At 36.0% G+C, this 26,868-nt stretch overlaps 3 protein-coding genes across 3 annotated transcripts; 1 reads left to right on the top strand and 2 right to left on the bottom strand.

Annotated features, from left to right (window-relative positions):
* Positions 1–5,416: 5,416 nt before the first annotated feature.
* LOC138909299 (uncharacterized) lies at positions 5,417–8,318 on the top strand. The gene is made up of 2 exons (XM_070200483.1): positions 5,417–6,101; positions 7,639–8,318. Exons 1-2 carry the CDS (start codon positions 5,417–5,419, stop codon positions 8,316–8,318), a joined length of 1,365 nt encoding a protein of 454 aa, XP_070056584.1.
* A 4,484-nt stretch (positions 8,319–12,802) lies between these two features.
* On the bottom strand, positions 12,803–14,731 carry LOC138909298 (uncharacterized). Its single transcript, XM_070200482.1, has 3 exons — positions 14,709–14,731; positions 13,585–14,196; positions 12,803–12,992 (listed from the first exon to the last, which is right to left on the bottom strand). Exons 1-3 carry the CDS (start codon positions 14,729–14,731, stop codon positions 12,803–12,805), a joined length of 825 nt encoding a protein of 274 aa, XP_070056583.1.
* Positions 14,732–18,088: 3,357 nt separating this feature from the next.
* LOC104114636 (uncharacterized) lies at positions 18,089–22,798 on the bottom strand. Its single transcript, XM_009625123.4, has 4 exons — positions 22,122–22,798; positions 20,518–20,679; positions 19,690–20,370; positions 18,089–19,455 (listed from the first exon to the last, which is right to left on the bottom strand). Exons 1-4 carry the CDS (start codon positions 22,476–22,478, stop codon positions 18,343–18,345), a joined length of 2,313 nt encoding a protein of 770 aa, XP_009623418.1. The 5' UTR covers positions 22,479–22,798; the 3' UTR covers positions 18,089–18,342.
* Positions 22,799–26,868: the final 4,070 nt, after the last annotated feature.

Here is a 26,868-nt window from a genome sequence, read left to right as displayed (position 1 = left end):
GTAAGTATGTATTTTTATTCTTTCTTCCTAATTTTTCAGTACTTTATCTTTTTTTGTTACATCTTCTATTCTTTTTCCGGTAATAGATTGCTAAAAATATGTTAAAAGAACTTATGGATCATCAATAACTCCTATATTACGAGAGAACTTATCAAAGAATTATATTATATTTAAAACAAAAAACCTCTTAGTAAAATATTATTTATTTTTTTACCCTTTAAAAATTAATTTTACACTAGACATGATTATAATTTAATTAATTTTTTAATATTGAAGACAACCCACAAACACAATATTTAAAATATTGAAAATAATTTATATAGTATTTCGTATTAGTTAAAGAACAAGAACAGCTTGCATTTGCTCGCCAGAAGAAAACAAAAAGCATCTTGTGAGTTAGTTGACCTGTTGTGTCTTCTAGAATGAACTTAAGAATACATCTGAACATATAACTCTTCAAGAAATTTTTCCGAAAAAGCTCTTAAATCTTCAAAGATTATGTGTTCTAACTAATAGTCTGTTTGGCCAAGCTTCTCAAGAGGCCAAAAGTGTTTTTTTTTTTTTTTCAAAAGTGCTTTTTTTTCCTAACTTGAGGTGTTTGGCCAAGATTTTTTGGAAAAAAAATGCTTTTGGGAAGAAGCAGAAGCAGTTTCTGAGAAGTAAAAAAAAATAGCTTCTTCCCAAAAGCAGAAGCAGAAGCAGTTTTGACTTTTCTTCTTACCAAGAATACCTTTAACAAAATATAATATATACCAAAATAACCGTTAAACCTAATACTTAGGATATTAATATATAAATATTTCTTATTATTTTTAGGATAACTTTCTAATATATAATGACTTTAGGGGTGAATGCTTTTATATTTGTTGAATGATATATATTATATTTAACTTATATTGAAAGAATTAAGTACTTTTAAATTTTATTTTCATATTTTACTTAAATAAAATGAAAAGATTTTATTATTGCCTGTAATAACAAATTTTTGAGATTATTTATTTACTTATAATATTAACTATTAAGTAAACCTATTCATTTCCTTATTCGTAATTTGATACTTAAAAGCACTTTCTGAAAAGTTTGGCCAAACTCAAATTATTGCTCAAAAGTGCTTTTCAGAGTGATTAGCCAAACACAAACTGATTCTCTCCAAAAGTATTTTTTTAAAAAGCACTTTTGAAAAAAAAAACTTTTCAAAATAAGCTGATTTCTCCAGCTTGGCCAAACACGCTATAAAACTAAAAAGGAAGCATGATAATTTGTAATGTTTAAGCAACAAAATGATTAAACTGAGATAAATTTCAAGTTGAATATATTAGCCGAGGTAACTGATTACCTTTTGTGAGGTAAAGTTTCTTTCTTTATTGAGTTAGTTAAAAGGTAAAGTTTCTTTCTTTATTGAGTTAGTTAAATAAGATCGACATTTATCATTTTCAAGAGTTTACATTTTCTCTTTAACTTTTATTTCTTAGTCAAACACATTTTTTCATATAATATTTATGTACTTTTTCAAATAATTTGTTCTCATTCAGACAGAATTCACGCGCAACGCGCGTATCCTAAAACTAATTAATTAAAAAGACTCATTACATATACCCGAAAAGTAATTTTCTAAAGTAATATTTTTTGTAAAAACTGGAAAAAACTGAATTTTATTTTACTAAAAACTGAAAAAAAGAAAATATTTTTTTTTCCATTTTTTAGAAAAACATTGCTTTTAAAAAACTGAAAAATATTTTCTAAATCAATTTGTTTTTTGTAAAAACTGAAAAAAAAACTGAAAAATAATTTTCTAAAGCAATGTTTTTGTAAAAACTGAAAAAAATAAATATTTTCGTTTATTTCAGTTTTTTCCAGTTTTTACACGCTTTAGAAAATTGCTTTTCAGTTTTTTTTCTAGTTTTTACAAAAATATTATTTTTGAAAATATTTTTCAGTTTTTTTTAAAGCAGTTTTTTTGTAAAAATTGGAAAAAAAAAATTTTTTTTTTTCATTTTTTAGTAAAAAAAATTCAGTTTTTTCCAGTTTTTACAAAAAAAAATTGCTTTTCGAATATGGGTAATAGGTATTTTTATTTAATTAGGAGATATTTAGAATTGGCCAATAGGACGATGACACATGTCCATCCGTTTAAATGAGGGGTATATTTGAACCCAAAGTATAACGATAGGGGTATATTTGGATTCATAGTATAACGAATGATATATTTAAATATTTTTCGAAAGTACATGAATATATTTGACCATTTTCCCTATTTATATACATTGCGTTTAGGTTTAGGGTTGGCCTAACTAATAGGCCTAATTCGTTATCACCTCTTATGGGTGTACTAGGTCCAAAAGCTGTTTTTTCAATATATATCAAATAGGTATATATTATACTAATCTTTGAGCATCTTTTAAGGTTTTTGTACTCTTTTTAAGAACGCCAATTGCCTTTTTAAACGTTTCACTTAATTAATATTCTACTGATTGGAAAAATATGACCAAATTAAATTTGGAAAAAAGTACGGTAAGTGAATTCTTATTTTTCTAAGAAATAAACTGTTTTAGACAAATTCAACTTGTTAAAATGACTAATATGAGAGTAGAAAAAGTGATTAAATTTATTTTTTGGGGTTACCACATCCGTTAAAAACAGCCCAATAATTATTTGTATAGACTGCCAACACCACAAGAAGAAGTAAATAATAAAAGATGCCAATTCATTACAATGTATTACATTAAGACTTAATATATTTTGTTTATTATAATCTAAGAAGAATTGATATTTAAGAATTACTTAACAAATATGTTTATGGGACTGTGTTAATACAATGAATAGGGAAGTCAGGATTTGTTGCATGATATCGCTGCCTCTTGGAGTAACATAATCTGTCAATTATTAAATATTAAAAAAGGACTTAACACAAAACCTAACTTTTTAAAAAATAGAAGATAAATTAGTGTTTTTTTGAATGAAATAATAGGATTTAAAATATAAGAACAAAAAGGAATCCTACAATATCCTTTACTTTTTATACTCTCGGGGAGAACAAAGACGAATTAGTTGAGTAGTGGCAACTGTATTAATTATTAGTAAAAAACTAATTAATAGGGCAGATCGATCATTACTGTGATGCACAAACCCTACGTGTGCGGCTTATTACTGTACTCTCTTAAATTTGTCTTTAAGTAGAATATTAATTATATTGATTGAAGCTTAGATAATATACTTATAGTACTTTATTTTTGGTTGGTGGCGTGGCAGCTAAAATTGATAGGTGGATCATTGTACATGTTTAACTCTGATCCCTAACCCTCTCTACAAAAAACAAAAAAGAAAGAAAAATAAACTACAAAAGTTGGTGAACCCTATTTTGTATCCATTCATTTCATGTAACGTAGCCACATTTAGATTGATTTGATTTACAATTTAATAATCAATTAAAAGATTACATTGTTATTAAATAAATGTACACTCATTTCTATTATTTGCTTTTGTTTGTTTCTTAATAGTCTATTAAAAGATTACATTGTAAAGTCACTTTTCTTCAATTATTCGTCAATCCATTTAAAAATTATTCTTATTGAGAAATGTATATATATGGTTAAATTTTTTGCACATTGCTTAAATAGCCACATCACTTACTTTTGGGTCCAATTCACACCCCTAAAGTATGAGACACATTTAACCCACATATACCATACCCCAATAACACAAAGAAAGAAAATGTTAAAACTAGAATCCTAAAATTCATGCAAGCTTAGATCGCACAATCCTATAATTAGAACCTCACTTTCTCAGTCAAAAAATCATAGTGATAATTATATTTACTTGTATGATGACATTGAGTGCAAGATTACCTATAATAACAACATTATTTGGCAATAAGCTAATGTTTGGGCTAATTTTATCAATAACAAAGCTGAAAACATCATCCATGCAACTTTTGATACGAGATTTATGGTGACCGGAATGTTACATCTATTATTAATGATCTCACTTGTTCCACAAAAAAGAGAAGTTCAAATAAATCGCCATGAAGCACATTGTTGCTTAAATTGTCGAGAACTTCAAATCAATGCATTAATGATTTTGCATTGCATAACCTTTTATTTTTGTATGAAATTCATGAAAATATGCACAATTTTCTCTTTCAAAGTCAAAAAAGATAGAAGAAAAAACCGGACTAAGTTAGTAATGGACGCTAGGTCTAAGATCATGATATCACGATTTGATTTATAGTGTTTTTGCTACTTAATTATTCTGAACGAATTCTTTTTTTAAAATAAAATTATACTCTATAAAGTAAATCTCATATTACCTAAAAAAAATTAAGATTAATTATTCACTTAGCTTAGCTTAGTTATTGGAGCAGAGTTGTTAGTGTTAGCTGTCAGTTAGTGGAACGTATTAGTTAAATGACAGCTGTAATAGCTTTAGTTAGTGGACTTCATTTTTTTTAACATTTTTGTTTTTGTATATAGTGGACTCTCCGCTCATATTTTAATTTTCAAGAGAAATCAAATTCTAGAAGCTTCACTCTCTCTCCTTCTTCATTCTCTTCACTGTAACCTCCCATGGCGTAGAAGTCCAGTTCTCATCACCATTAAAGCTTAGCCGAGGCTTAAACTACTGTTACACTGACGAATTTAATATGGTATCAGAGCAAGGAGCGTAAGTTTGGACTCGTCTCTCTGAATCAGTTAGTTCTAATTCTGTTAATCTCGATCTCAATCAGATCGCACACATGCAAGTTCATTTTTAATCAATTTCAAACTTCTCTGTTTTTGTAATCACTTGGAAATTGCTTCTAGATCTGTAATCATTATTTTCTAGTTCTCAATCACTTAAAAATTTCATACTGTATGAGATGACTATTGCCGAAGATGATGATCAATCTACACCGACCATGTCTGAACCGCCTAATCAGTCAAGTGTTGATATCAGTAGTCCCTTGTATATGCATCCATCTAATAATCCCGGAGCAGCGATGGTTCCTGTTCCATTTGATGGTTTTGGATATCGATCATGGAGAAGAGGCGTAATGCGAACCCTATCAGTGAAAAATAAGCTGGGATTCATCAACGGGGAATGCAAGAGACCAAATCCAGACTCATCGAAATTTTGACTATGGGAAAGATGTGATGACATTGTCACATCATGGATTCTAAACTCCTTAACTAAGGAGATTGCAGATAGTGTTGAATATATGACAGATGCAATTGAATTATGGAGAGAACTTGAAGATCGATATGATCAAACAAATGAAACACAACTCTACCAGATCTAAAAGGAAATCAATGATCTATCCCAAGGAGCCCTTGATATCACTGGTTACTACACTAAAGTGAAGAAGCTATGGGAGGAACTCAACACTTTGATTATCAAATCTCATTGCACTTATAATTGTATATGTGTAGCTAAGGAAAGCATGCACAAAGCTGATCAGGATAGGAGGTTGATACAGTTTCTCATGGGATTGAATGAGACATACACTGTAGTTCGAGGCAGTATACTTATGATGAATCCTCTTCCTTCAATTGCCCAAGCCTTTTCATTACTAATTCAAGAGGAAAGGCAGAGAGAAATCAAGCCAAATAATCATTTGGCTTTAGAGTCATCAGCTTTAAGTGCTAGCACAAATAGACCTGGTTCATTCAAGACAAACTATTCTCCCAGTAACAATTACAACAACAGGAACAAACCCTTTTGTGATTATTGTAAGAGACCAGGGCACATCAAGGAGAAATGTTATAAGCTTCATGGATATCCTCAAAGTTTCAGTCAGAATCAGAATCCAAATACAAATCACAATCAGACCTCCAACTTCAATCAAAATCCTAGACAAAGTTTCAACTACAACCACAATTCCAACAACAACCAGAATAATAAGTTCAATAGAGGAAATAGAGCAGTGGCTAATGCATATGTAGCAACCACTGATACACAACCTTCTGAAACTGAGAAACATGCTGCTCATGATAATACTCAGAATGTGAGTCTCACTCAAGAGAAATACAACCAGTTGGTGAGTCTACTGCAACAGTTTCAATCAGGAGGAGGAAGAGACTGCACAACTAGTACTAATATTGCATCAGGAGCAGCAAACTTTGCAGGTATTATAGCTTGTACTTCCTCTATTGATTTTGCTAAACTGTCATGTGAATGTTTCAAAAACAAAGCTGACTCATGGATTATAGATTCAGGGGCATCAAATAACATGACCTTTAACAAATCCCTATTAACCAAGATAATAACCTTACCCTATCCTTTATTAGTTGTACTTCTAAATGGCTACAAGGTAAAAGTGACATAAATTGGTAGTGTGATGCTCACTCCTAAGATCACCCTAGACAAAGTGATGTTTGTCCCCTCTCTTAGATACAATCTGATCTCTGTTCACTCTTTGGCCTCTCATCTTAATTGTCTTGTTGCTTTTGTCAAACACTGTTGCATACTGTAGGCCCCTTAAATGAAGAGGCCTCTGGTGATTGGTAGAGTCAAAGATGGGCTGTACATCCTGTGCCCAAGCTGCCTGAGGATCAACAATGCAAGCCCTGCAGTAAAGACCACTAATGCCTTGTCCACTACTTCTACTTGTTGCACCTGTAACACACGTTGTCCCTCTTATTCTATTGTAAATAGGTTATTGTATGTCAATAAGTGTGTTCCCTATTATCCAGTTGTAAATAATCCATGTGAAAATACTGAAGAACAACTTTCCTTTACAAGTCCATCTTCTAAGGTTCCTAATATATTTTCTCATTTCTGTACTAAAGGCAATATGGATGTATTGTGGCATAACAGACTTGGACATGTCCCCTTTACCAAAATGAGAACATTACTACTATTCATGTCAACTTCTCTCCCAAACAACCCTTCAACTGCACCATTTGCCTAATGGCTAGGCAAGAAAGACTGCATTCCCTCATAAAACCAGTACAACCAACAGAATTTTTGAACTTTTACATGTTGATTTGTGGGGTCCATATCATATTCCTACACATGATAGATACAAATACTTTATAACTATGGTGGATGATTTTAGTAGATGTACTTGGACTCACCTTTTATCCAGCAAAAGTAATGCCCTTCAAACACTCAAAGGATTCATAAATCTAGTAGAAAACAAATTTGGTGTAACTATCAAATCCATAAGGTCAGACAATGGATTAGAGTTCATTAACACAGAAGTAAGTATGTTGTTTTAATCTAAAGGCATCATCTATCAAAGAACCTGTCCCTACACACCACAACGGAATGGTGTAGTGGAAAGAAAATACAAATATCTCCTTGAAATAGCCAGAGCACTTCTCTTCCAATACAAATTGCCCTTAAGATACTGGGGTGAATGTGTTCTTTGTGCCACATACATTATAAACAGATTGCCTTCTACTTCAACTAACAACCAAACTCCATATGAACTATTGTATAAAAGAAAGCCAAAGTATTCTCATCTAAAGAGTTTTGGTTGCCTATGCTACATTACTGTACCAATACCACACAAGGATAAGTTTGAACCCAGAACAACACCACATATGTTTATTGGCTATCCTTTCAACACAAAGGGGTACAAAGTCTTGAGTCTAGCCACTAGAAAGATTCATATCTCTAGAGATGTAGTCTTCAATGAGTCCATCTTTCCTTTTTCAGTCAATATGAACAAATCTCCTCAGTCATCTGTCCCTCATTCAATTCCCTTCATTGAGTCTCTATGTGAACAACCCTCTGATAGTACAAATATTACACAACTGTCTGAAGATTTCAATGATCAAAGGAGTCCTGATAGCACATTCAATCCTATGTCACCTATACATGTAACTTCCCTATCACCTTCTGCAGTACCCTTTTCTTTATTACGTGATTCACCACAATATTGTTACACCGAACAGACCCATGCAGAACCCGTCCAACTGAGGCAATCTCAAAGAACTCATAAACCACCTATCTATTTGCAATATTATGTACATTCCCTTCCTCACCTTAAAACAAATCATGTTACCCTAAATGCCTTATTCTCTATGAATCACCACATTACCTCTGATCTACTAATCTCTAACAGTCAGACTCTTATGAGAAATATTTGTCATGACAGGGAACCATCATCATATGAGGAGGCAGTCATTGATCCTGCATGGCAAGCAACAATGATACAGGAATTTGAAGCACTATATTCCAATCACACTTGGGACCTAGTAACTCTGCCACCTGGGAAGCAAGCAATAGGTTGTAAATGGGTCTACAAGGTGAAGTACAAAGCAACAACATTGAAAGTTTCAAAGCCAGGCTGGTTGTTAAAGGCTACACTCAGCAGGCAGGAATTGTTTATATAGAAAAATTCTCACCGGTGGTAAAGATGACAACAGTGAGGGCTTTGATAGCAACAACAGTTAAGAAAGGTTGGTTCATATCTCAATTAGATGTGAACAATGCTTTACTCCATGGAGACCTCAATGAGGAGGTGTATATGCAGGTACCACCTGGGCTTGTTGGAGATAAACCAGGATTGATTTGTAAACTGAACAAATCTCTTTATGGTTTGAAACAAGCCAGTCGACAATGGTATGCAAAGTTGACTGAGGCATTGTGTTCAAAGGGCTATATACATTCCATGTATGACTACTCACTTTTCTATAAAAGAAATGGAGAATCCTCAGTATATGTGGATGATGTACTACTCACTGGAACTGACCAACAGAAAATTGCACAACTCAAAGCATTTCTACATGAACAATTCAAGATCAAGGACCTGGGGCAGCTGCACTACTTCCTGGGATTGGAGATTATGTATAAAGATGATGGGGTTATTACATCTCAAAGGAAGTTTGTGCTAGACCTGTTAAAAGAATACAATTATTTGGATTACAAGCCTTGTTCTTCACCCTTGGATCCCACTATAAAGCTGAAGGCTAGAGAAGGCACAATCTTACAGGATCCTACCTATTATAGAAAGCTAGTAGGTAAATTGAATTTTCTAACTAACACCAGATTGGACATTGCATATAGTGTCCAACACTTGAGCCAACCTAGAGAACCTCATCTGAAATCAGCATTTCATCTGCTCAGATATTTGAGAAATGACCCTACTTTGGGAATTTTCATGTCAAAGGATGGATATCACACAGTTAAAGCCTATTGTGATTCTGATTGGGCAGCCTGCCCGGATTCTAGGAGGTCCATTACAAGTTATTTAGTGCTACTGGGCAACAGTTCTATCAGCTGAAAATCTAAGAAACAAGAGACTATATCTTTATCCTCTGCAGAAGCAGAATATAAAGCTCTGAGGAAAGTAGTAGGGGAACTAGTATGGTTGAGCAAACTATTTGAAGAACTGACTGTTCCTTTTTCCTTGCCTATCTCAGTATTCTGTGACAGTCAATCTGCACTACACATTGCAAAAAATCCAGTATTTCACGAAAGGACCAAGCATATAGAAGTGGATTGCCATTTTATGCATGATCAATTACAAGTAGGCCTAATTTCTCTCCACCACATCCGAACAGATAATCAGCTTGCAGATGTTTTGACTAAATCCTTGACTGGGATCAAGCATAGTGCTACATTAGGAAAGTTGGTTGTGTTCACCACACCTCCAACTTGAGGGTGGGTGTTAAGATTAATTATTCACTTAGCTTAGCTTAGTCACTAGCTTAGTTATTGGAGTAGAGTTGTTAGTGTTAGCTGTCAGTTAGTGGAACGTATTAGTTAAATGGCAGCTGTAATATCTTTAGTTAGTGGACTTTATTTTTCTTAACATTTTCGTTTTTGTATATAGTGGACTCTCCGCTCATATTTTAATTTTCAAGAGAAATCAAATTCTAGAAGCTTCACTCTCTCCTTCTTCATTCTCTTCACTGTAACCTCCCATGGCGTAGAAGTCCAGTTCTCATTACCATTAAAGATTAGCTGAGGCTTAAGCTACTGTTACACTGACAAATTTAATAGTTTTCGTTATTTTATAATTGTTAGTGTCACAATTTGGTATCAAAAGCTATTGGTTGGTATCCTTTGCTTATGTTAGTAAGCTTTTTAAAGTATTCTTGTGATTTTATGAAGGTGCCATATCATTTCATATATCACCACGATACTTATATATATGTTAAAATTTTGCATTATTATCAATACATTATATTTTTATATAACTATATATAATATTAGATAAAAATTAAAATTAGATGGACCAAAACAAATGAAAATAATTAATATTTTGATGGATCTTATCCTTATTAATTAATTTCAATCATCATCATCTCATTAGAAATGTTCAACGAAATACAAATATATATATATATATATATATATATATATATATATATATATATATATATATATATATATAAAGAACCTAATCTTGACTAGCTAAAGCGGCACCCCTGGTCTAGCATCTTCAAGGTCCCTGTGGTGGATGTAGACAGAAACTACTATGTTCATTCCAACCTAGTAATTATGGCTCGAATTCTGTATGTGTTAAGAACTTCATCAAATACATGTAAATGATAGATTTCGATCCTAGTAAATCAAATTGATTGTTGTAGAATCCTGAACAGAAGCCTCTAAAAGGCCCTCTAAATAAAGTAAATTATGAAAATGGATTTTTTTCCTTCGTGTACAATAATTCAAACTTATTTACCAAAATTATCTTAGATTTGTAATTTACCCGCTATAACCATGATTTCTTTACAATTCATATATAATTCCTTTAAGGAGTCTCTTTCCAGCTGTATTTCCTTCTCTAAAACATGATTCACGCAACATTTACAAATAAAAGTATCACAGAAAAGAAAAAATTAATTGAAACACATTCAACAAGATCTTGACAATCTTATCAGTCTCCTCCTCCGTCGTTCTCCATCCCAGAGGTAATTGATTTATTAGTTGCTGAATAGACGTCCTATGTTGCTGTAAAAATTAAATCTTTTTAAAGCTATTTTGCCGGGCCTACTCTTAATCCATGTAGGATAAAGACCATAGCAACTCTGATAATGGAAATCCCCCTAGTTCCCTCTCTTATCAAGTTTCTTCCTCGGCCAGTGATTCCTCCATTCCGGCAGCTCGACAAAAAAAAAAAAAAAAGAAAGGGAAGCATTAAATGGAATAGTTGGGAAATTTTTGATAAGAAATTGAGGAAGAGTCCCTAAAATTCCATGATTAACCACTTCAAAAGCACTCAATCGTTGCAACTGAGTTCAAAATTTTCAAAATTGAGTCATTGTTTAAGGATGCTATAGGGCGGCAAAGCAATTTGTAAAATTGAGTTATTGATTTTTTCGGTTCAAGCAAACATGAATCATTATACATGAGTCGATTTGGAATTCATTCTCTACTTATTTTTTCTTTTAATATATTGATTAAGAAAAAAATAATGTATGGTACAACACCATACAAATTAAAAATAAATTTTGTATAACTTTGATACATCTACAATAAAATACAAACTAAAAATAAATTTCATACAACTAATAATACAGTATACAACTTATTTACAACTTAACTACAACTTTCATACATTATTCTCATCCAGTTAAATATAACTACAACATCATCATCATCATCAACAACAACAACAACAACGACCCAGTAAAATCCCACTAGTGAGGTCTGGGGAGGGTAGTGTGTACGCAGACCTTACCCCTACCCCGAGGAGTAGAGAGGTTATTTTCGAAACACCCTCGGCTCAAGAAGACGAAAAAAAAAAGAAAAGAAACAATATCAGTACCACCAACATATACCATAAGAAAAAATTAACATCATGAAAGCCAGAAAATAGGTGCAGAGCAAAAGCGGTAACCATTAAATAGAGTCGGCTCTATGAAAACGAAAGAGTAGTAAGACACAACATTTTCACTAGTTGTCTCAGACAAAAACCCTACCAAACTAGCCTCACAAATGTACAAACTAAGGAACGACTCAACTACCTCCTAACCTACAACCCTAATACTCGACCTCCACAGCTCCCTATCAAGGGCTATGTCCTCGAAAATCTGAAGCCTCGCCATGTCCTGCCTGATTACCTCTCCCCAATACTTCTTAGGCCGCCGTCTACCTATTCTCGAGCCTTCCAAGGCCAGCCTCTCACACCTCCTTACCAGAGCGTCTGTGCTTCTCCTCTGAACGTGCCCGAACCATCTAAGCCTCGCTTCCCGCATCTTGTTATCAATGGGAGTCACACCCACCTTCTCCCGAATATCATCATTTCTAATCTTATCCATCCTAGTGTGCCCGCACATACACCTCAACATCCTCATCTCTGTTACTTTCATCTTCTGGATATGTGAGTTCTTAACAGGCCAACACTCAACCCCATACATCATGGGCGGTCTAACCACTGCTCTATAAAACTTACCCTTGAGTATCGGTGGTACTCTCTTGTCACACAAGACTCCATATACTAACCTCCACTTCATCTACCCCACTCCAATACGGTGTGTGACATCCTCGTCGATCTCCCCTCCCCCTTGGATAACCGACCAAAGGTACTTGAAACTGCCTCTACTCGGGATGACCTATGATTCAAGCCTCATATCCATGTCCACTTCCCTAGACTCAGCACTGAACTTGCACTCCAGGTATTCCGTCTTTGTCCTACTCAGCTTGAAACCCTTAGACTCAAGAGCCTGTCTCCAGACCTCCAGCCTCTCGTTAACACCGGCTCACGACTCATCAATCAGAACTATGTCATCAGCGAATAACATACACCATGGCACCTCCCCTTAAATATGATGTGTTAACGCGTCCATCACCAGGGAAAATAAGAACGGGCTGAGCGCAAAACCTTTGTGCAATCCCATAACAACCGGGGAATGCTCAGAGTTGCCTCTTACTGTCCTAACCCGAGTCTTAGCCCCATCATACATGTCCTTAATCGCCCTAATGTAGGCAACCGACACACATTTAGTCTCCAGGTATCTCCAGAGAACTTCTCTAGGAACTTGTCATGCGCTTTCTCCAGATCAATAAACACCATGTGCAGATCCTTCTTCCTCTCCCTATACTGTTCCACCAGTCTCCTAAAAGGTGTATAGCTTCCATAGTAGAATGACCCGGCATGAACCCAAACTGGTTGTCGAATATAGACACCGACCTCTTCACCTTTGCTTTAACCACCCTCTCCCAATGGTATGGATCAGTAATTTGATACCCCTATAATTGTTACAACTTTGGATATCATCTTTATTCTTATACAACGGAACCACCGTACTCCCCCTCCACTCATCTGGCATCCTCTTCGTCCTAAAAATAACATTAAACAGCCCCTTCAGCCACTCCAAGCCTGCTCTACTCTCACACTTCCAAAATTCAACCGGAATTTCGTCCGGCCCGCTCGTTCTGCCCCTGCTCATCTTACGCATAGCTCCCACGATCTCCTCCACCTTGATGCGTATGCAGTACCCAAAGTCATGGTGACTCTCAGGATGCTCCAGTTCACCTAGCACAATATCTCGATCCCCTTCTTCATTAAGAAGTTTATGAAAGTAAGTCTATCATCTCCTCTTAATCTGGGCATCTTCCATCAATACTCTACCATCTTCGTCCTTGATGCATCTCACTTGGTCCAAATCCCGAGCCTTCCTCTCTCTCGTCTTGGCCAGCCGGAATAACTTCTTCTCCCCGCCTTTCTCCCCCAGTTCCTCGTACATATGACCATAAACCGCAGTCTTAGCCTCCGTGATCGCCAGCTTAGCTTCCTTCCTAGCTACCTTATACCTCTCCATGCAGGCTCGCCTCTCCTCCTCACTTATGCTCCCTACTAACTTCAGGTACGCCGCCTTCTTCGCTTTCACTTTACCTTGGACCACTTCATTCCACCACCAGTCTCCTTTGTTCCCTCCAGAGACTCCCGCCGAGACCCCTAACACCTCTCTCGCAACCTCCTTTATAAAGTCTGTTTTCGTCAACCATATAGTGCTCGCGTCCCCACTACTACTCCAGGCTCCCAAAGCCGACAACCACCCCTCCAACTCCTGGGATTTATCCTTAGTCAAGACTCCCCACCTGATTCTCGGTCGTCCTCGGACAAACCTTTTCCTCCTCTTTAACATAATACCAACATCCATCACCAAGAGCTTATGCTGCGTCGCAAGTATCTCACCCAGAATAACCTTGCAATCCTTACACAGCCCTCTGTCACACTTCCTGAGGAGGAGATAGTCAATCTGAGTACTCGCTACCGCATTTTGAAAAGTCACCAAATGCTCTTCCCTCTTCGGAAAGCTAGAGTTCGCAATCACCAACCCAAATGCCTTAGCGAAATCCAATATCGAAGTACCTCCTCCGTTCCTCTCCCCAAAACCGAAGCCTCCATGAACCTCACCATAGCCCCCAACGGTTGACCCGATATGACCATTGAAATCCCCTCATATGAATAGCCTCTCATCAGGTGGAACCTGGCGCACAATCTTATCTAACCCCTCCCAGAAGCGTTGTTTAACCTCCTCATCCAGGCCCGCGTGCGGCGCGTAAGCGCTAACGAGTTAAGGGTGCACACTCCAACCACCAACTTAATAGCCATCAATCTATCATTCACCCGTTTAACCTCAACCACAGACTCTCTAAGATCCCATCCACCAAGATACCCACTCTATTCTTACTCTTCCAGACTCTGGAGTACCAAAGCTTATAACCGTCTGCATCCCTCGCCCTCGACCTTACCCACCTAGTCTCCTGGACACACGCTATATTGACCCTCCTCCTCCGGAGGATCTTCGCCAACTCTATAGACTTACCCGTCAATGTACCTACGTTCCATTACCCAATTCTCAACCTACAGGCACCCCTGTTCCCCTTACATCCCTTGCTTCCCGACCCACCCCCTAACCCCTTCCCTACCTCCCGCCCCAACCCCCGCTTGCCTCGAGGACATGACCTCACTCGACCATCCCTGACCACAACCACTACACCTACAGCAAACTAAGGGAAATCACTAACACATACTCTGCAACAAACCAAACTAGAAGAAGACAAGATGCAACTACAGGCACATTAATACGACGATTAAACTAATATAAACTAAGATGACAACGATTTAACTAACATAATGAAGGGAAACAGGAAAACCGGAGGTACCAACTCCCGCAAGTAGAACCTGGGAATTGTCTCGGTATTCACGACGGTGTTACGGCGACCTAGGCGCGTTCACGTCCGTCTCCCGCCGCCTCTTGCTGACACTTGTCCGGGCTGCTCTTCACTGTTTGCACACGCACGCCCTGCTCGCTGCCAATAGCCACCGACCCTAACCTGAAAAATATGCAAAACACCACGGAGCCAAACAAAGGGGGGCGTTACCAGTGGTGAAGCCCCAGCCATAGCAAAGAAGCACAAAAAGGAAACGAATAGAAAGGGGAAAGGGGCAGAGGAAACAATGTGCGTGAGTGGGGGGCTTACAGTCAACTAAGATTTAATAAAGAGGAAGAAAAGAAAGAGGGGAGAGGGGACAGATGTTGCTGCGCGGCGGTGGTGGTGGTGGCCAGCGTGGGGGGGGGGGGGGGTATGGGAGAGAGATAGCGCAGAGAGAGGGAGAAAGGGGGGATGGGGCGACATAGATGGGGTGGGTAGAGGCGAGAGAGATGAGGGAGGGGGGCGTACCAGCTGGTGGGGGTGGTCACCGGCGTGTGGTGGGGGTGATCGTCGGCATGGGGTGGTGGTGGTCGCCGGCTACTTCTTACTGTTGGGCTGGGGCTCGGCAGGGTCTCGTTGTGACCGTTGGGTAGGAAGCGCAGAGAGAGAAGGTTAAATTTCGTGCACACTGTTTTCTCGACTAAAATATCAGTTATTACAACTACAACATCATACAACTTAAATATAATTTTCATACAAATTTATACAATATATTTTTTGTCTGTATTTTGTATATGATTTGTATATATTTTGTAAGTGGTGTGTTCTTCCTCTCTGAAATTCCATTTAAAACTTCCTCTCTTAATGCAATTTTGATACATATCAACAACTTTATATAAAAAGATAGTATTTATAACTTAAATATAAATTTCATACAACGACTTATACATTATACAACTATTTTTCAGCTTACATACAACATTCAAATAAAAAATATATATATAACTACAACAGAATACAATTTACATACAACTTTAATACAATTTCGTAAGTATATTGTATATCATCTCCTTCTTCGAGTTTAAATCTGAAATTCAGTCAAAATCAAGTCTACTCTTCACCAAAGATATAAACTCCAAAGAATATTTCCAATTGTTTTCAACAACACCCAATCCAAACAAACATTAATTTTTGACAACCCAAATTTGAATTCAAAGTTTTAAAGCTTTTTAATGATTGTCAATGGTGGAGAATCAAACACCTTCAAAACTTATTGATTGACAATTTCAATTCGAATACCAATTGTGCAACATGAAAGGGTTAAAACTCTATATTATAACAATTGAAATTCATTGATGAACTTCCTTGGGAAAAAAAGGATGAAAAGCAGAGAAAAATGAAGGAAGAGAATTGGGGAAAGAACAGAGAAAGAGAGAGACGGAGAGAGAGAAAGAGAGACGGAGAGAGAGAGAAAAAAGCATAGGGATGAAGATTCCTATTCAATTCCTAATATAAAAGGATACTCATTTAAAACTAATTTGTATGTAATTGATAAATTGTATATGTACATATAATTAAGTTAAAACTTGATTAGGTAAAAATCCCTTATGAAATTAACCAAGAATATCCCACGGAGACAAATACATGAAAGTTTGAAAAAATAGGTAAGAACCTATGCGATCACAGAAAATGACCCTAGAATCTATGTCAAATTAATCTGCAGCCATAACTATTGCCTAACAACCCAAAACATTCATAATGAGAAATAACCAATATGACACCAGACCTATAATCAAGAGCTGAGAATATTCATATCCCCACAGCTTACTCTCTATGCAATCAATATGAGGGGATGAATTATAAATTATTTCACACCCACATACATGTTTTAAAATATTTTTACTTCATTTTATATAATTATATTTATATTTTTTTGAGCTATTTACATAATTTTACAATAGTAACCTATATTCTACAAATAATTGCATTGTAATATTTAGCAACAAATAATTATTTAACCCAACAAGAGCTCTCCGAACCGAGCTAGATAGTCTCCTATCACTAGGCTCACCAGCCAACCTAGACTTTTATTTTATTATTCCTACCGGATATCAAAACAAACCATAAGGATTGTTTCCGGCCACGAGTTCCCCTATGGCATAAGCGCTCTTGGGTGGGGTGGGCCATCCCATCAAATCTTTGAGAAGGGGCCCAATCTCGTATTTGATGGTCGGCGTGGCGATAGGCTTCGTTTCTACGATTGCCTTCCCGGCCGTTGAAAGACTGAGCGAGAACGGTAAGGGGCGCACAAACAAAGAATGTCGTTGTGCGGGGATGCGATTCGCCAAGCTGGGGCAAAGAAAGTCGTCCGACCCTACCCAAGTACCAAAGGCTTTCGAGGCTTACACCTCCCTATTACAGGACCTAAAAAAAGGCTTTCAGTAGCGCCCTTAGAATCTAATTTGAAGCGCCAGTAGTTGTAGCTGTGGCCACACCAACCCTTTCAAAATAAAGAATAGTGACTTTCTACCAATAGACTAATACTTGGATGACCACCCATGAAACTCACCGGGAGAAGTATACGCGGTTAAATTTTTTGCATAAGAGGCAAAGCCAGGACTTCAACTTTGTAGATTCTGAATTTTAAAACAACAAATATACTGTTTAAGCAAAAGCTACTGCGTTCGGCCGAATCTATATCTCGGCTTCTAGCTCTGCCCCTGAGTGGCATGCCATATCAATCACTTCACACCCAAAAAATATGAGACCTATTCTACCCGGATAAACTATCACTTTGCTTCTGTGTTTCATCAATAGGCATTTTCTTGGGAAAGAGCTCTACCCCCAACAATTGAATATAGAACCAGAAACATCAAGTTATTGTTGTTTAGATTCCTGTCTCTGTGGCTGTTCATACATTTACACCATTTTCGTGCAAGTACGATTTAGCCTCAAGTGGATCACAGGCTGAAATCCAAGGCAAGAACCTTCAACCAATGTGATACTTCTTAAATAAAAATAAACTAAAACAGACAAAACTCAAGAGCAGTATGGAATTCATATATTCATTTATGCCAACTTTCCCTCCTCGACAGAACAGAAAGGCGTACTCTTGAGCAGTTTCATAGTTATTCACATTATCGTTCCCATGCATAGGAAGAAAAAAGATAAACAACGACAGACACCCTCTAGGGAACACTATAACAACAATTAGCTTTTCAAAATTCCTAATGATATGTAGAAAACAAAAGGGATTAGCATTATGTAATATTACTTGTAAGGCTTTATTAGTCGTCTCGTCGCTTACTCTGCTGCTGATGGTAGTATGGCCAAACTGTTAGCAGTCAGTTCTTCTGAAGAAGACTCAAACTTATGGTCAAAGCTCATTGTATAATGGAATTCAACTTGTAGCCGCTGATGAAGGGGCGTAGATGCCATCAATCCCTTCTTCACATTAACTTGTAACTCCCTAATAGGGATTGCCGCCAAAAAACTCTTTATGTACTCTTTACATGATTCTTTACCTCTGTAAACAATGCTGGATTCTTCTTTGTTTTCAGGTACCATGTCCCTGTTGACGATGGTTGATTCTTCTTGCAATCCGTCGGTGCCATTGGTGCTAATGACCATTTTGCCCTCATTGGCAGCTTCTTTCATATCACTTTGCTCCTTTTTATTGCTAGATGGTTTATCATCTGATTGTTGAGTCTCACTAGGTACTTGAGAAATTGTTGTGTCTTTGTCGAATTTGAGGATATAAGCCTGATTACAACACTCAAAAAGCCTCTCGCCAAGTGTGTCAATGATATAGTATGCGTCTTTTTCAACCTTTAGGATAAAGAAGTGGTCATTCCAACTCACAATGTAAACAAAGGACTCTCCATGAGAAGGAGTTTCTTGAGCAGATTTAGAAATCTCATCCCAAATGTTGTCAAAAGACATGGCACCGTGAAGAAAGTCAAATTCCTCCTCTTCTTCGGTTCCTTCTGGATGAAAGAACCCAACGAATGATTTTTCTGAGACTACTGAGAGTGGACGCACTTTATCCTGGAGGACTGTCTCGAGGTCAAAATGCTTATCTGGGAAACGTTCCTTGTAGGTCTCTTTTTCACAAAGATCTCTCCACTGCAGTGAACCTTCACGGATAAGACAATCAAGTTGGGACTTGATCGGCATATCTTTAGGATTGGAGTGGAACCAATCAGCAATCACAGCAACCAACGCTGTACAAGCACTTTCACCTTCAGCTCGTTCACTTCGTTGATCAATCGAAGCAAAGAAGATCTGAGTCTGCAGCTTCATTTGTCCATCTCGGCTTATTATCTCTTTCTGCTCCCAACTACCCACAGCAAAACTGTCGTCTCCAAATTCGGAGACTGAAAATTGATTTGCAGAACCTTTCTCGGATTTGCACCACTGCAAGAATTACACGCATCAGTAAGACACTTGATACAACTTTACAAGTACAGTAGCTACAAAAGAAAGCTATCAAGCTCTGCAATCTTCAATTCGACAGGCACATTGGTGAACAAGTGTAATAGCATATTGATCAGATCATGAAATAAAGACAATAAATGACACTACACAAATTGCATTTGGATACTGGGATAATCAAACATGATAAAGAAATCAAGAAGAATGGGCACATACCCCTGAAGAAGACTCATCAGATGGGCAAAGCTGTCTGCGATCAAAGTCTATATCGTCCCCACCATCCTCTCCATAATGTTTCTTCAGCAACGGCTCTCCCTTGGTTTTAGGAGATCTGAAACTCAACTTCCTCTTCCTCCAGGGGAGAATTCTGCGTTTTGAACTCTGCTCAGCAGTTTGATTTTGTAGTGCTGCAGTTGTATCCGCAGGGTACCCGTGCCCTGCATCTGAAATATGATTGTTACGATGGATGAAATCCTCGTCTTCGCTGCTGCTTGTGTTTGAGTAAAATGATCCACTAGCATGGTTTGCATAGGCAAGTGTTTCATAACTGAATGACTTCCGCACACTTGTATCCTCATTTCCTTCCTCTGATTCTCCTTCTTCTGAATCATCAAGTGAATCCGTGTCGAGTAGGTAGACATAATCGGGGTCCTCACTTCTGACTGAGTTCCTTCCATCACTCCCTTCCTCTTCATGACATGCCTTCTTGTGTCGCCTAACTGATAATCCCTTGAAAAATTTAACTTTCCGCAGACCTGCTTTTAAAGCAGAAACCTCATTTCTGTCTGTCAACAAAACCTCTCCAGGGTTTGGAGATACTGGAGCAGACATGATAAACTTCGGAATGGTCTCTGAAGCTTCGTAACCGTTCCTCAATTCCACAAGGCTGAGAGATAGCTGTCAAATATATGAACATGGCTTTAGATGAAACAGCTGCAGATATATATTAACAAGTAGCTATGAAAGATACTGATTAAATAATATATTCACGTGGTTGCAGGAATAGAGGAGAGCAAGCAAAAGGTATGTTCTAGTTTCTCTTACACAGAGTGAAAGGAAACTTTTGAAGCTGCCAATAGAGGCTTCCAAAGGAATTGCAATTTCAATGCCGTCTTCTTTATCCCCAGCTACTGAAGCAAAGTCTGCAAGGTTCAATGACGCCGCAGCAAGTATGGTTACCTTTTGATCTGGTTCTCTGCTTGTACCCTGATTTAGTAGAAGTATGAATAAGTATATGAACACGAAGACAAGGCGGAGAACTTGAAAAATTAGTGTAGATGAAAGCACAAACTGAAAATAAAGGATTAGTAATACACCAATAGATTGGAAGATACGATTATGAAAAACAAGATAGGTCTCGAAACAGTGAAAGAAACATGCAACAAAGGCCAACGCCGTGCCCGCGAAACAATTAGCCATAAGAATATCCTTGCAACCGACCAATAACACCTCCTATTGTTGGATGCATAAAGAGAACAACTATGGAAATTGAAACGGCATATACTCCAAGGTTCTTAATCAATGCTACAACAACTACCCATTAAAATCCCACTAGTGGGGGTCTGGGGAGGGTAATGTGTAAGCAGACCTTACCCCTATCCGAGGGAGTAGAGTTGTTTTCGAAAGACCATCGGCTCAAGAAAACTCTTAATCAATGCTAATTTTTTTAATTAATAACAGACTATGCCAGTAGTATGGATTTTTCTTTTTTGTTTTTCAAAAAGAAAAATATGATGAATATAGTAGGTCTCACCATCCATATTACATCAATACAAATGACCCCCACAAGCTCAAAAAGTGGATCCATTAAAGACAATCATTACATTCCAGAAAGCTTAAACTTTTGACTCTTAATGCATGTCAGGAATAGTATCTTCACTAATTTTTTAGACAGCAATATATCAAACCGGAGATGTTAAAACTCACTTTAACCCACTAAGTTACTAGGAGTAATAAAACTCGGTAAAAACCATACTGATGATGAACTTTATCAAGCAACTCTTGTTTAACATATCCTCTGAAGAGGCTCATACAGATGCTGCTGAAATATACTGAATCACCGTGACCAAATAATCAAAACCGAGCATCGATTAACCAATTAAAGAAAACAAAAAGTATCCTAATTTGAGGAAATTCAAGAAATATTCACCCCAAACAAGTTGTATGACATTATCAGGATTCATAACACAGTACAAAAATCAAGAAAGATTCACCAACAACAACAACTACGCCTCGGTCGGCTATATGAATCCTTAGTTCTCCATTTAAGCTCAACCCATATCATCTTTTTTGCCTTAAGATAGGTACCGGGTGAGCCTTTCTTCTGTTAAAAGGGGACGGGTAGACCTAACATCGCAAGAAAGGCTCACCCTGTGCTTAATTTAAGACAACAAAAGCACAAACTAGTTCTCAACAAAAGTCAAGTTCCAGCTACTATATAGTCAAGATATTTGATCCAATTCAGTAATTTTCTGATAACATACAGTTTCAATAGCTATATCACAGAAAAAGACAAAAACATATAATTTCAATAATAGGGGAGGTAATGAAATTCCCTAGAGTTGGATTCAGCATTCTTATTGCATAAGAATATAACAGCCAAAAACCCAAAAGACTAAAAGGATCAGAGATAAAAGAAATAAACTCACATTGAACACAGTAAAAGCAACCTCCCAAGGATGAAACACACCATCTTTATTAGCTGAAAAGTTACAAACACTCTGAAACTCCTCATTCCATTCAACACCACCATTTTCCTTTAAAGACTCTTCCTTTGTAAAATTCTTCTTTACACTACCCCTCCTTGTAAGAGAGCTCAAATTCAAAGAACTACCCTTTGAGCCTTTCCACTTAATTTCAACTCTTAATTTTTCAAAATCTTGGAACCCCATTTGCTCATTTGACATAAAGTTGAAACCTTTAAGACAATTAACAATAATCTTAGCCTCAATTTTCTTGGATGATAGTGGTGGCCATGGCCTCCACTTCATCATTTTCACAACCATTTTTTTTTTTTGCTTTTCAATCAAAAATACTAAAGACCCAAATCAAGAAAGTACCAAAAAGATCAATTTTTGACAAGAAAAAAAATCAAAGTGATCCAAAAATACTATAAAACCAGAGCAAGAGAACACAAAAAGATCACTTTTTGTGCTTATATTGGAAAAAGAAGTGATCTTTGTTTGAAGAATTTGGAATTAAGCGTGGATAAAATGGGATTTACTTAGGATTAGGTGTTATCTGAAGAGGGATTATGAAAGTTAGTTCGGAATCAAATGGCAGAGAGAGAAAAAAGGGAGGGTGATGAATATGATACTGAGGACTTGAGGAGAGTGCATGTAGTAGACTCTAGTTATATAGGAGTTCTTCTTTTTCTTTTTACGTTTTCTTTTCTTCTATTTTAGTGAATTAATTTACTTTTGAGGAAAATAAATTTAATGCCACGTTGAAGATTACTAAAAATTTGTTTAAGAAAAGTCTTCTCCTTTTAAAATAAGAAAATGAACTATAACTTCTGATTAATACAAGTTTTGGGAATGAAATGCACTAGTCAGATCCTAAAGTGGGTAACGAACATCACATGAAAAAGAAATATACTAACTTTGGTCTTATTTCCTTCCTATTTTGGTGTATTAATTTACATTTAAGTGGAAAAAATTCATTGCCACATTCAAGATTACTAAAATAAGTTAAAGATAAGATCTTCCTTTTAAGAAAAGAATTGTCAATGAAATATAACCAGATTTCCCTCTTTCATTCGGGTTTTTATAAGAAATTTAGAGAAAAATTTAGATAATCCTTTGACGTTTTTGAGTTGTCAAACTACTCTCAAATGGAAAAAGGAAAACTATTTGAGCTAACAATTTCTGGTAGTTTCAAATATTTAAGTTCTTCATAATTATTTTCTTTTACTTAAAATTGTTTCTGTTTTATCTGTTGTAAATTTTTATTTAAAAGATATTTTACGTGCGATATTTTGAATTATTGGAGCAGTAAACGTTCAGGAAAGACATAAAATTTCAAAATGTATTTGACACACAAATGTTTTAGTTAATTTCATGATTGAAATAATACAAGAAACACCCTTAAAAAGGAAACTTTTAGTCATAATCAGAACTTTGTAATGAAAATTAAGGAAATCATTTATAAAGAAATGTAATGAAAGATTTCCAAAAGAAAGCTAAAATAACAATTGAAGCATGGATTTCCAATTCTTATAGGATTGTATAAAGTAATTTTGTAATTCAAAGGAAGCTAATTATTTTACTCCATTCCCTTTTAGCTTCAATAAATTTGGCTTGAAAATTTAGGTGTATTTTAAGTTTTTGACAATTTCGACAATGAGTATCTTTTAGTGCCTGTTAAAAATTTAGATTAGCAAGTTTATTTCCCATTCAAAACGAAATGAATATTGTTTTTTTCATACTAAAAAAATTAAAGGGATTAACGAGAATTACTTAGTTTTAATATAAAACATTTTGCAGGGAGTTTAAAAGGAGACTTTATAAACCTAATATAGATTCCCCCACCCCACCTAATATAGATTAATAAACTTTTTCTTATGATCTTTTACGTTCATGACTTGAATTAAGCTGTAAATATTGGGAATTTCAAACCTAATAAAGATTTGGTTTCTGCAAATTAAACCAAAATGTTTTTAGAAACCAAAGCTACTTAAAAGTTAAGTTTTCACAAAAATTCTAACCCAAATATTCTACAAAAACTCATTCTGAAAAACCTATTCCAATCACACGACTTCTCCAAAACAATAATAAAACCAATTATTTTCCAAAATGTAAACAAAGCAAAATTCAAAACACCACCTAAAAGTTGATGGTGATTTTGGTAAGTCCGGCACTTTGATCCAAACGATGTGAACTCCAACGAAGTGTTAATCTATGGACATTAACTGGCACATCAGTCTATGTAAGAAACAAGAAAACATACGTAAGAAACAAGAAAACATACTAAAATTAACACCAAAAAATGTAGGTAATGGGATGGTTGGGATCTCTCCGCCCTTAACCAAACGTAGTTCTGTCTGATGCGAATTTGAATGCCGGTCCACATATATAAATTTCGGATACCGAATGATTAAACATTGGATAAGAAAACGTATTGAATATGTCAAACGAATATAATCTTGTAACTTTCAGTGGTGGTTTGATCATATATGGACCAATAAAACCCTAGTTTGAGCAGTAGAGACCACAAATTTAAAGTTATGGCCTCTACTTGGGGGCTATTTATGACTAGGAAAATGATCAAAATGTCGAATTGGACCACATAAATTACAGGAACAGCCAATTTTTTTTTTCTTTTCGATCAATGTTGGGAATCAGACATCATTTACCTTGCAAAAAGAAAATTTCTCTCTAGATCCTTGAAACTTGGGGTTCACGTTTTACCAATATGTGTGTCACGACCCAAAAATCCCACCACAGACGTCGTGTACTTAGTCTTTAAGACTAAGTAAATCGATTACAATTACATTTCGAACCATTTTTTTTTGAAACATATAATTTAATACAAGTGTCGAAACCAAAAGCGGAAACAAATATAAAAACCTCTCAAGACTGGTAACACCGAGTCACAAATTCTAATTGAGTATATGTAGTGATCCCAAGGATCGAATATACAATACTATTCGAATAAGAGCAGACATTACAATAAAAATGGAAAGACTCCAAGGGACTGCGACGACCAAACAGTTTTACCTTGAATCCTTGCGATCACACTCTAATCTCTGTCCGAATCCGATATCTCCAATACCTGACTCTGCACAAAAATATACAGAAGTGTAGTATGAGTACACCACAGTCGGTAGCCAGTAAGTATCAAGACTAACATCGGCGGAGTGCTCAAATATCATAACATATTATAAATTTGTACATCTAGTGCTCAAATATCAAAACATATCACAAATTGCACCTCAAGTGCTCAATTATTACAACATATCAAAAATTGAATATCAAGTGCTCAAATATTACAACATATCACAAATTGCACATCAAGTGCTCAAATATCACAACTTGCCACAGAAATCAACAATACATTATTTTCCACAATAAGGAGCTCATGGCTCGACCATAATGTGCACAAAATCTTAACAAAATATCCGGGAGTGAACAACTCAACAAAATAATATTTTATAATTTAACACTTTGGCTCAATATGATTTACGGCCTTTATAACTCAATACCAATTTCAACAACATAAACTGAAAAGTAATTCATCAAGAAACAACGCCTTTTTTAATCCAAAATTTTGGCAAATAGATTAATACCTCCTTTTTAAATTTATTTAATAAATTATTTATAAATGGTTTAATCCATAATGAAATTATCTCCAGGAAATATCAACTTAACAAAAATACGGGATTCACATAAAAATCAAAATGGCAATCACACCAAATTATCATATAAAAGCAAATTTCACAAACAAGGATTTAGACATGACAAATAAAGGATGTACTATATTCCAAAAATTTCCCAATGGGCATCTACGAATTTCAACTAATGTAATTTGCACATATAAACTAAGTACGTACTCGTCACCTCGCGTACATGGTTTTCAATTACAAAATTTTCACATAAGACTCAATGCCTAAGAGGTAATTTTCTCCACTCAAGGTTAGGCAAGATACTTACATTTTTGAAGTTATGCCGATATTCCAAAATAGGCTTCTTGCGTGAAATGACCTCCGGACGGCTCAAATCTAGTCAAATAAATTATATAACTTCCTTAAAATTCAACGAAAATAATTGCGGATAATAAAACGTCAACTTAAAATTTTACATTAAAAAGTCAACGCGGGGCCCGCTTCTCGGAACCCGACAGAATTTTTACGAAATTCGAATATCCATTCCGATACGAGTTCAACCATACCAAATTTACCAAATTCCGATAACTAATCGACCTCCAAATCTTAAATTTTTGTTTTTATGAAATTTCTACAATTTTTTCCCAATTTTCATCTCAAAATACTAATTAAATGATGAAAACAATGATATATTCATGTATATTAACCAAATCCGAGTTAGAATCACTTACCCCGATGTTTTTCTTGAAAATCCCACAAAAAATCACCACAAACTGAACTCCAAAAATTCGAAAATAAAAAATAAGATGAAAACCTCATTTATATGGTACCACAATCTGACTTCCAAAGTGCTGACCGCACATTCTTTTGTGCGGTCCGCACATTTAAGGTCTCTGAAGCCGCAATCCAAATTGTGCGGCCGCACTTCAGCAGTCACTGCACTACCATGCTTTAGTAAATTGACCATAACTTTTGGTACAAATGTACAAATGATGATTGGCTTACCTTTCTAGAAACTAGACTCAAAGAGCTACAACTTTCTTTTTTGGATCGTCTCCAAATTCCTTATAGAT

This window comes from Nicotiana tomentosiformis, chromosome 4 (assembly GCF_000390325.3).
Source record: "Nicotiana tomentosiformis chromosome 4, ASM39032v3, whole genome shotgun sequence".
NCBI classification, from domain to species: Eukaryota; Viridiplantae; Streptophyta; class Magnoliopsida; order Solanales; family Solanaceae; genus Nicotiana; species Nicotiana tomentosiformis.
This window is presented reverse-complemented; position numbering and strand designations above follow the sequence as displayed.

What these genes read in the sequence shown, in the direction of transcription:
- LOC138909299 (XM_070200483.1), top strand. Translation starts at nt 5,417, where the DNA reads ATGCACAAAGCTGATCAGGATAGGAGGTTGATACAGTTTCTCATGGGA. An exon ending in AGGAGCAGCAAACTTTGCAG is followed by an intron (nt 6,102 to 7,638) that starts GTATTATAGCTT and finishes TTCCTTTTTCAG; the next exon opens with TCAATATGAACAAATCTCCT.
- LOC138909298 (XM_070200482.1), bottom strand. Translation starts at nt 14,731, where the DNA reads ATGGAACGTAGGTACATTGACGG. An exon ending in GAACGTAGGTACATTGACGG is followed by an intron (nt 14,197 to 14,708) that starts GTAAGTCTATAG and finishes TGCGAACTCTAG; the next exon opens with CTTTCCGAAGAGGGAAGAGC. An exon ending in GAGAAAGGCGGGGAGAAGAA is followed by an intron (nt 12,993 to 13,584) that starts GTTATTCCGGCT and finishes TACACCTTTTAG; the next exon opens with GAGACTGGTGGAACAGTATA.
- LOC104114636 (XM_009625123.4), bottom strand. Translation starts at nt 22,478, where the DNA reads ATGGTTGTGAAAATGATGAAGTGGAGGCCATGGCCACCACTATCATCC. An exon ending in AAAGTTTCCTTTCACTCTGT is followed by an intron (nt 20,371 to 20,517) that starts GTAAGAGAAACT and finishes TATATTTGACAG; the next exon opens with CTATCTCTCAGCCTTGTGGA. An exon ending in CTGATGAGTCTTCTTCAGGG is followed by an intron (nt 19,456 to 19,689) that starts GTATGTGCCCAT and finishes TAATTCTTGCAG; the next exon opens with TGGTGCAAATCCGAGAAAGG.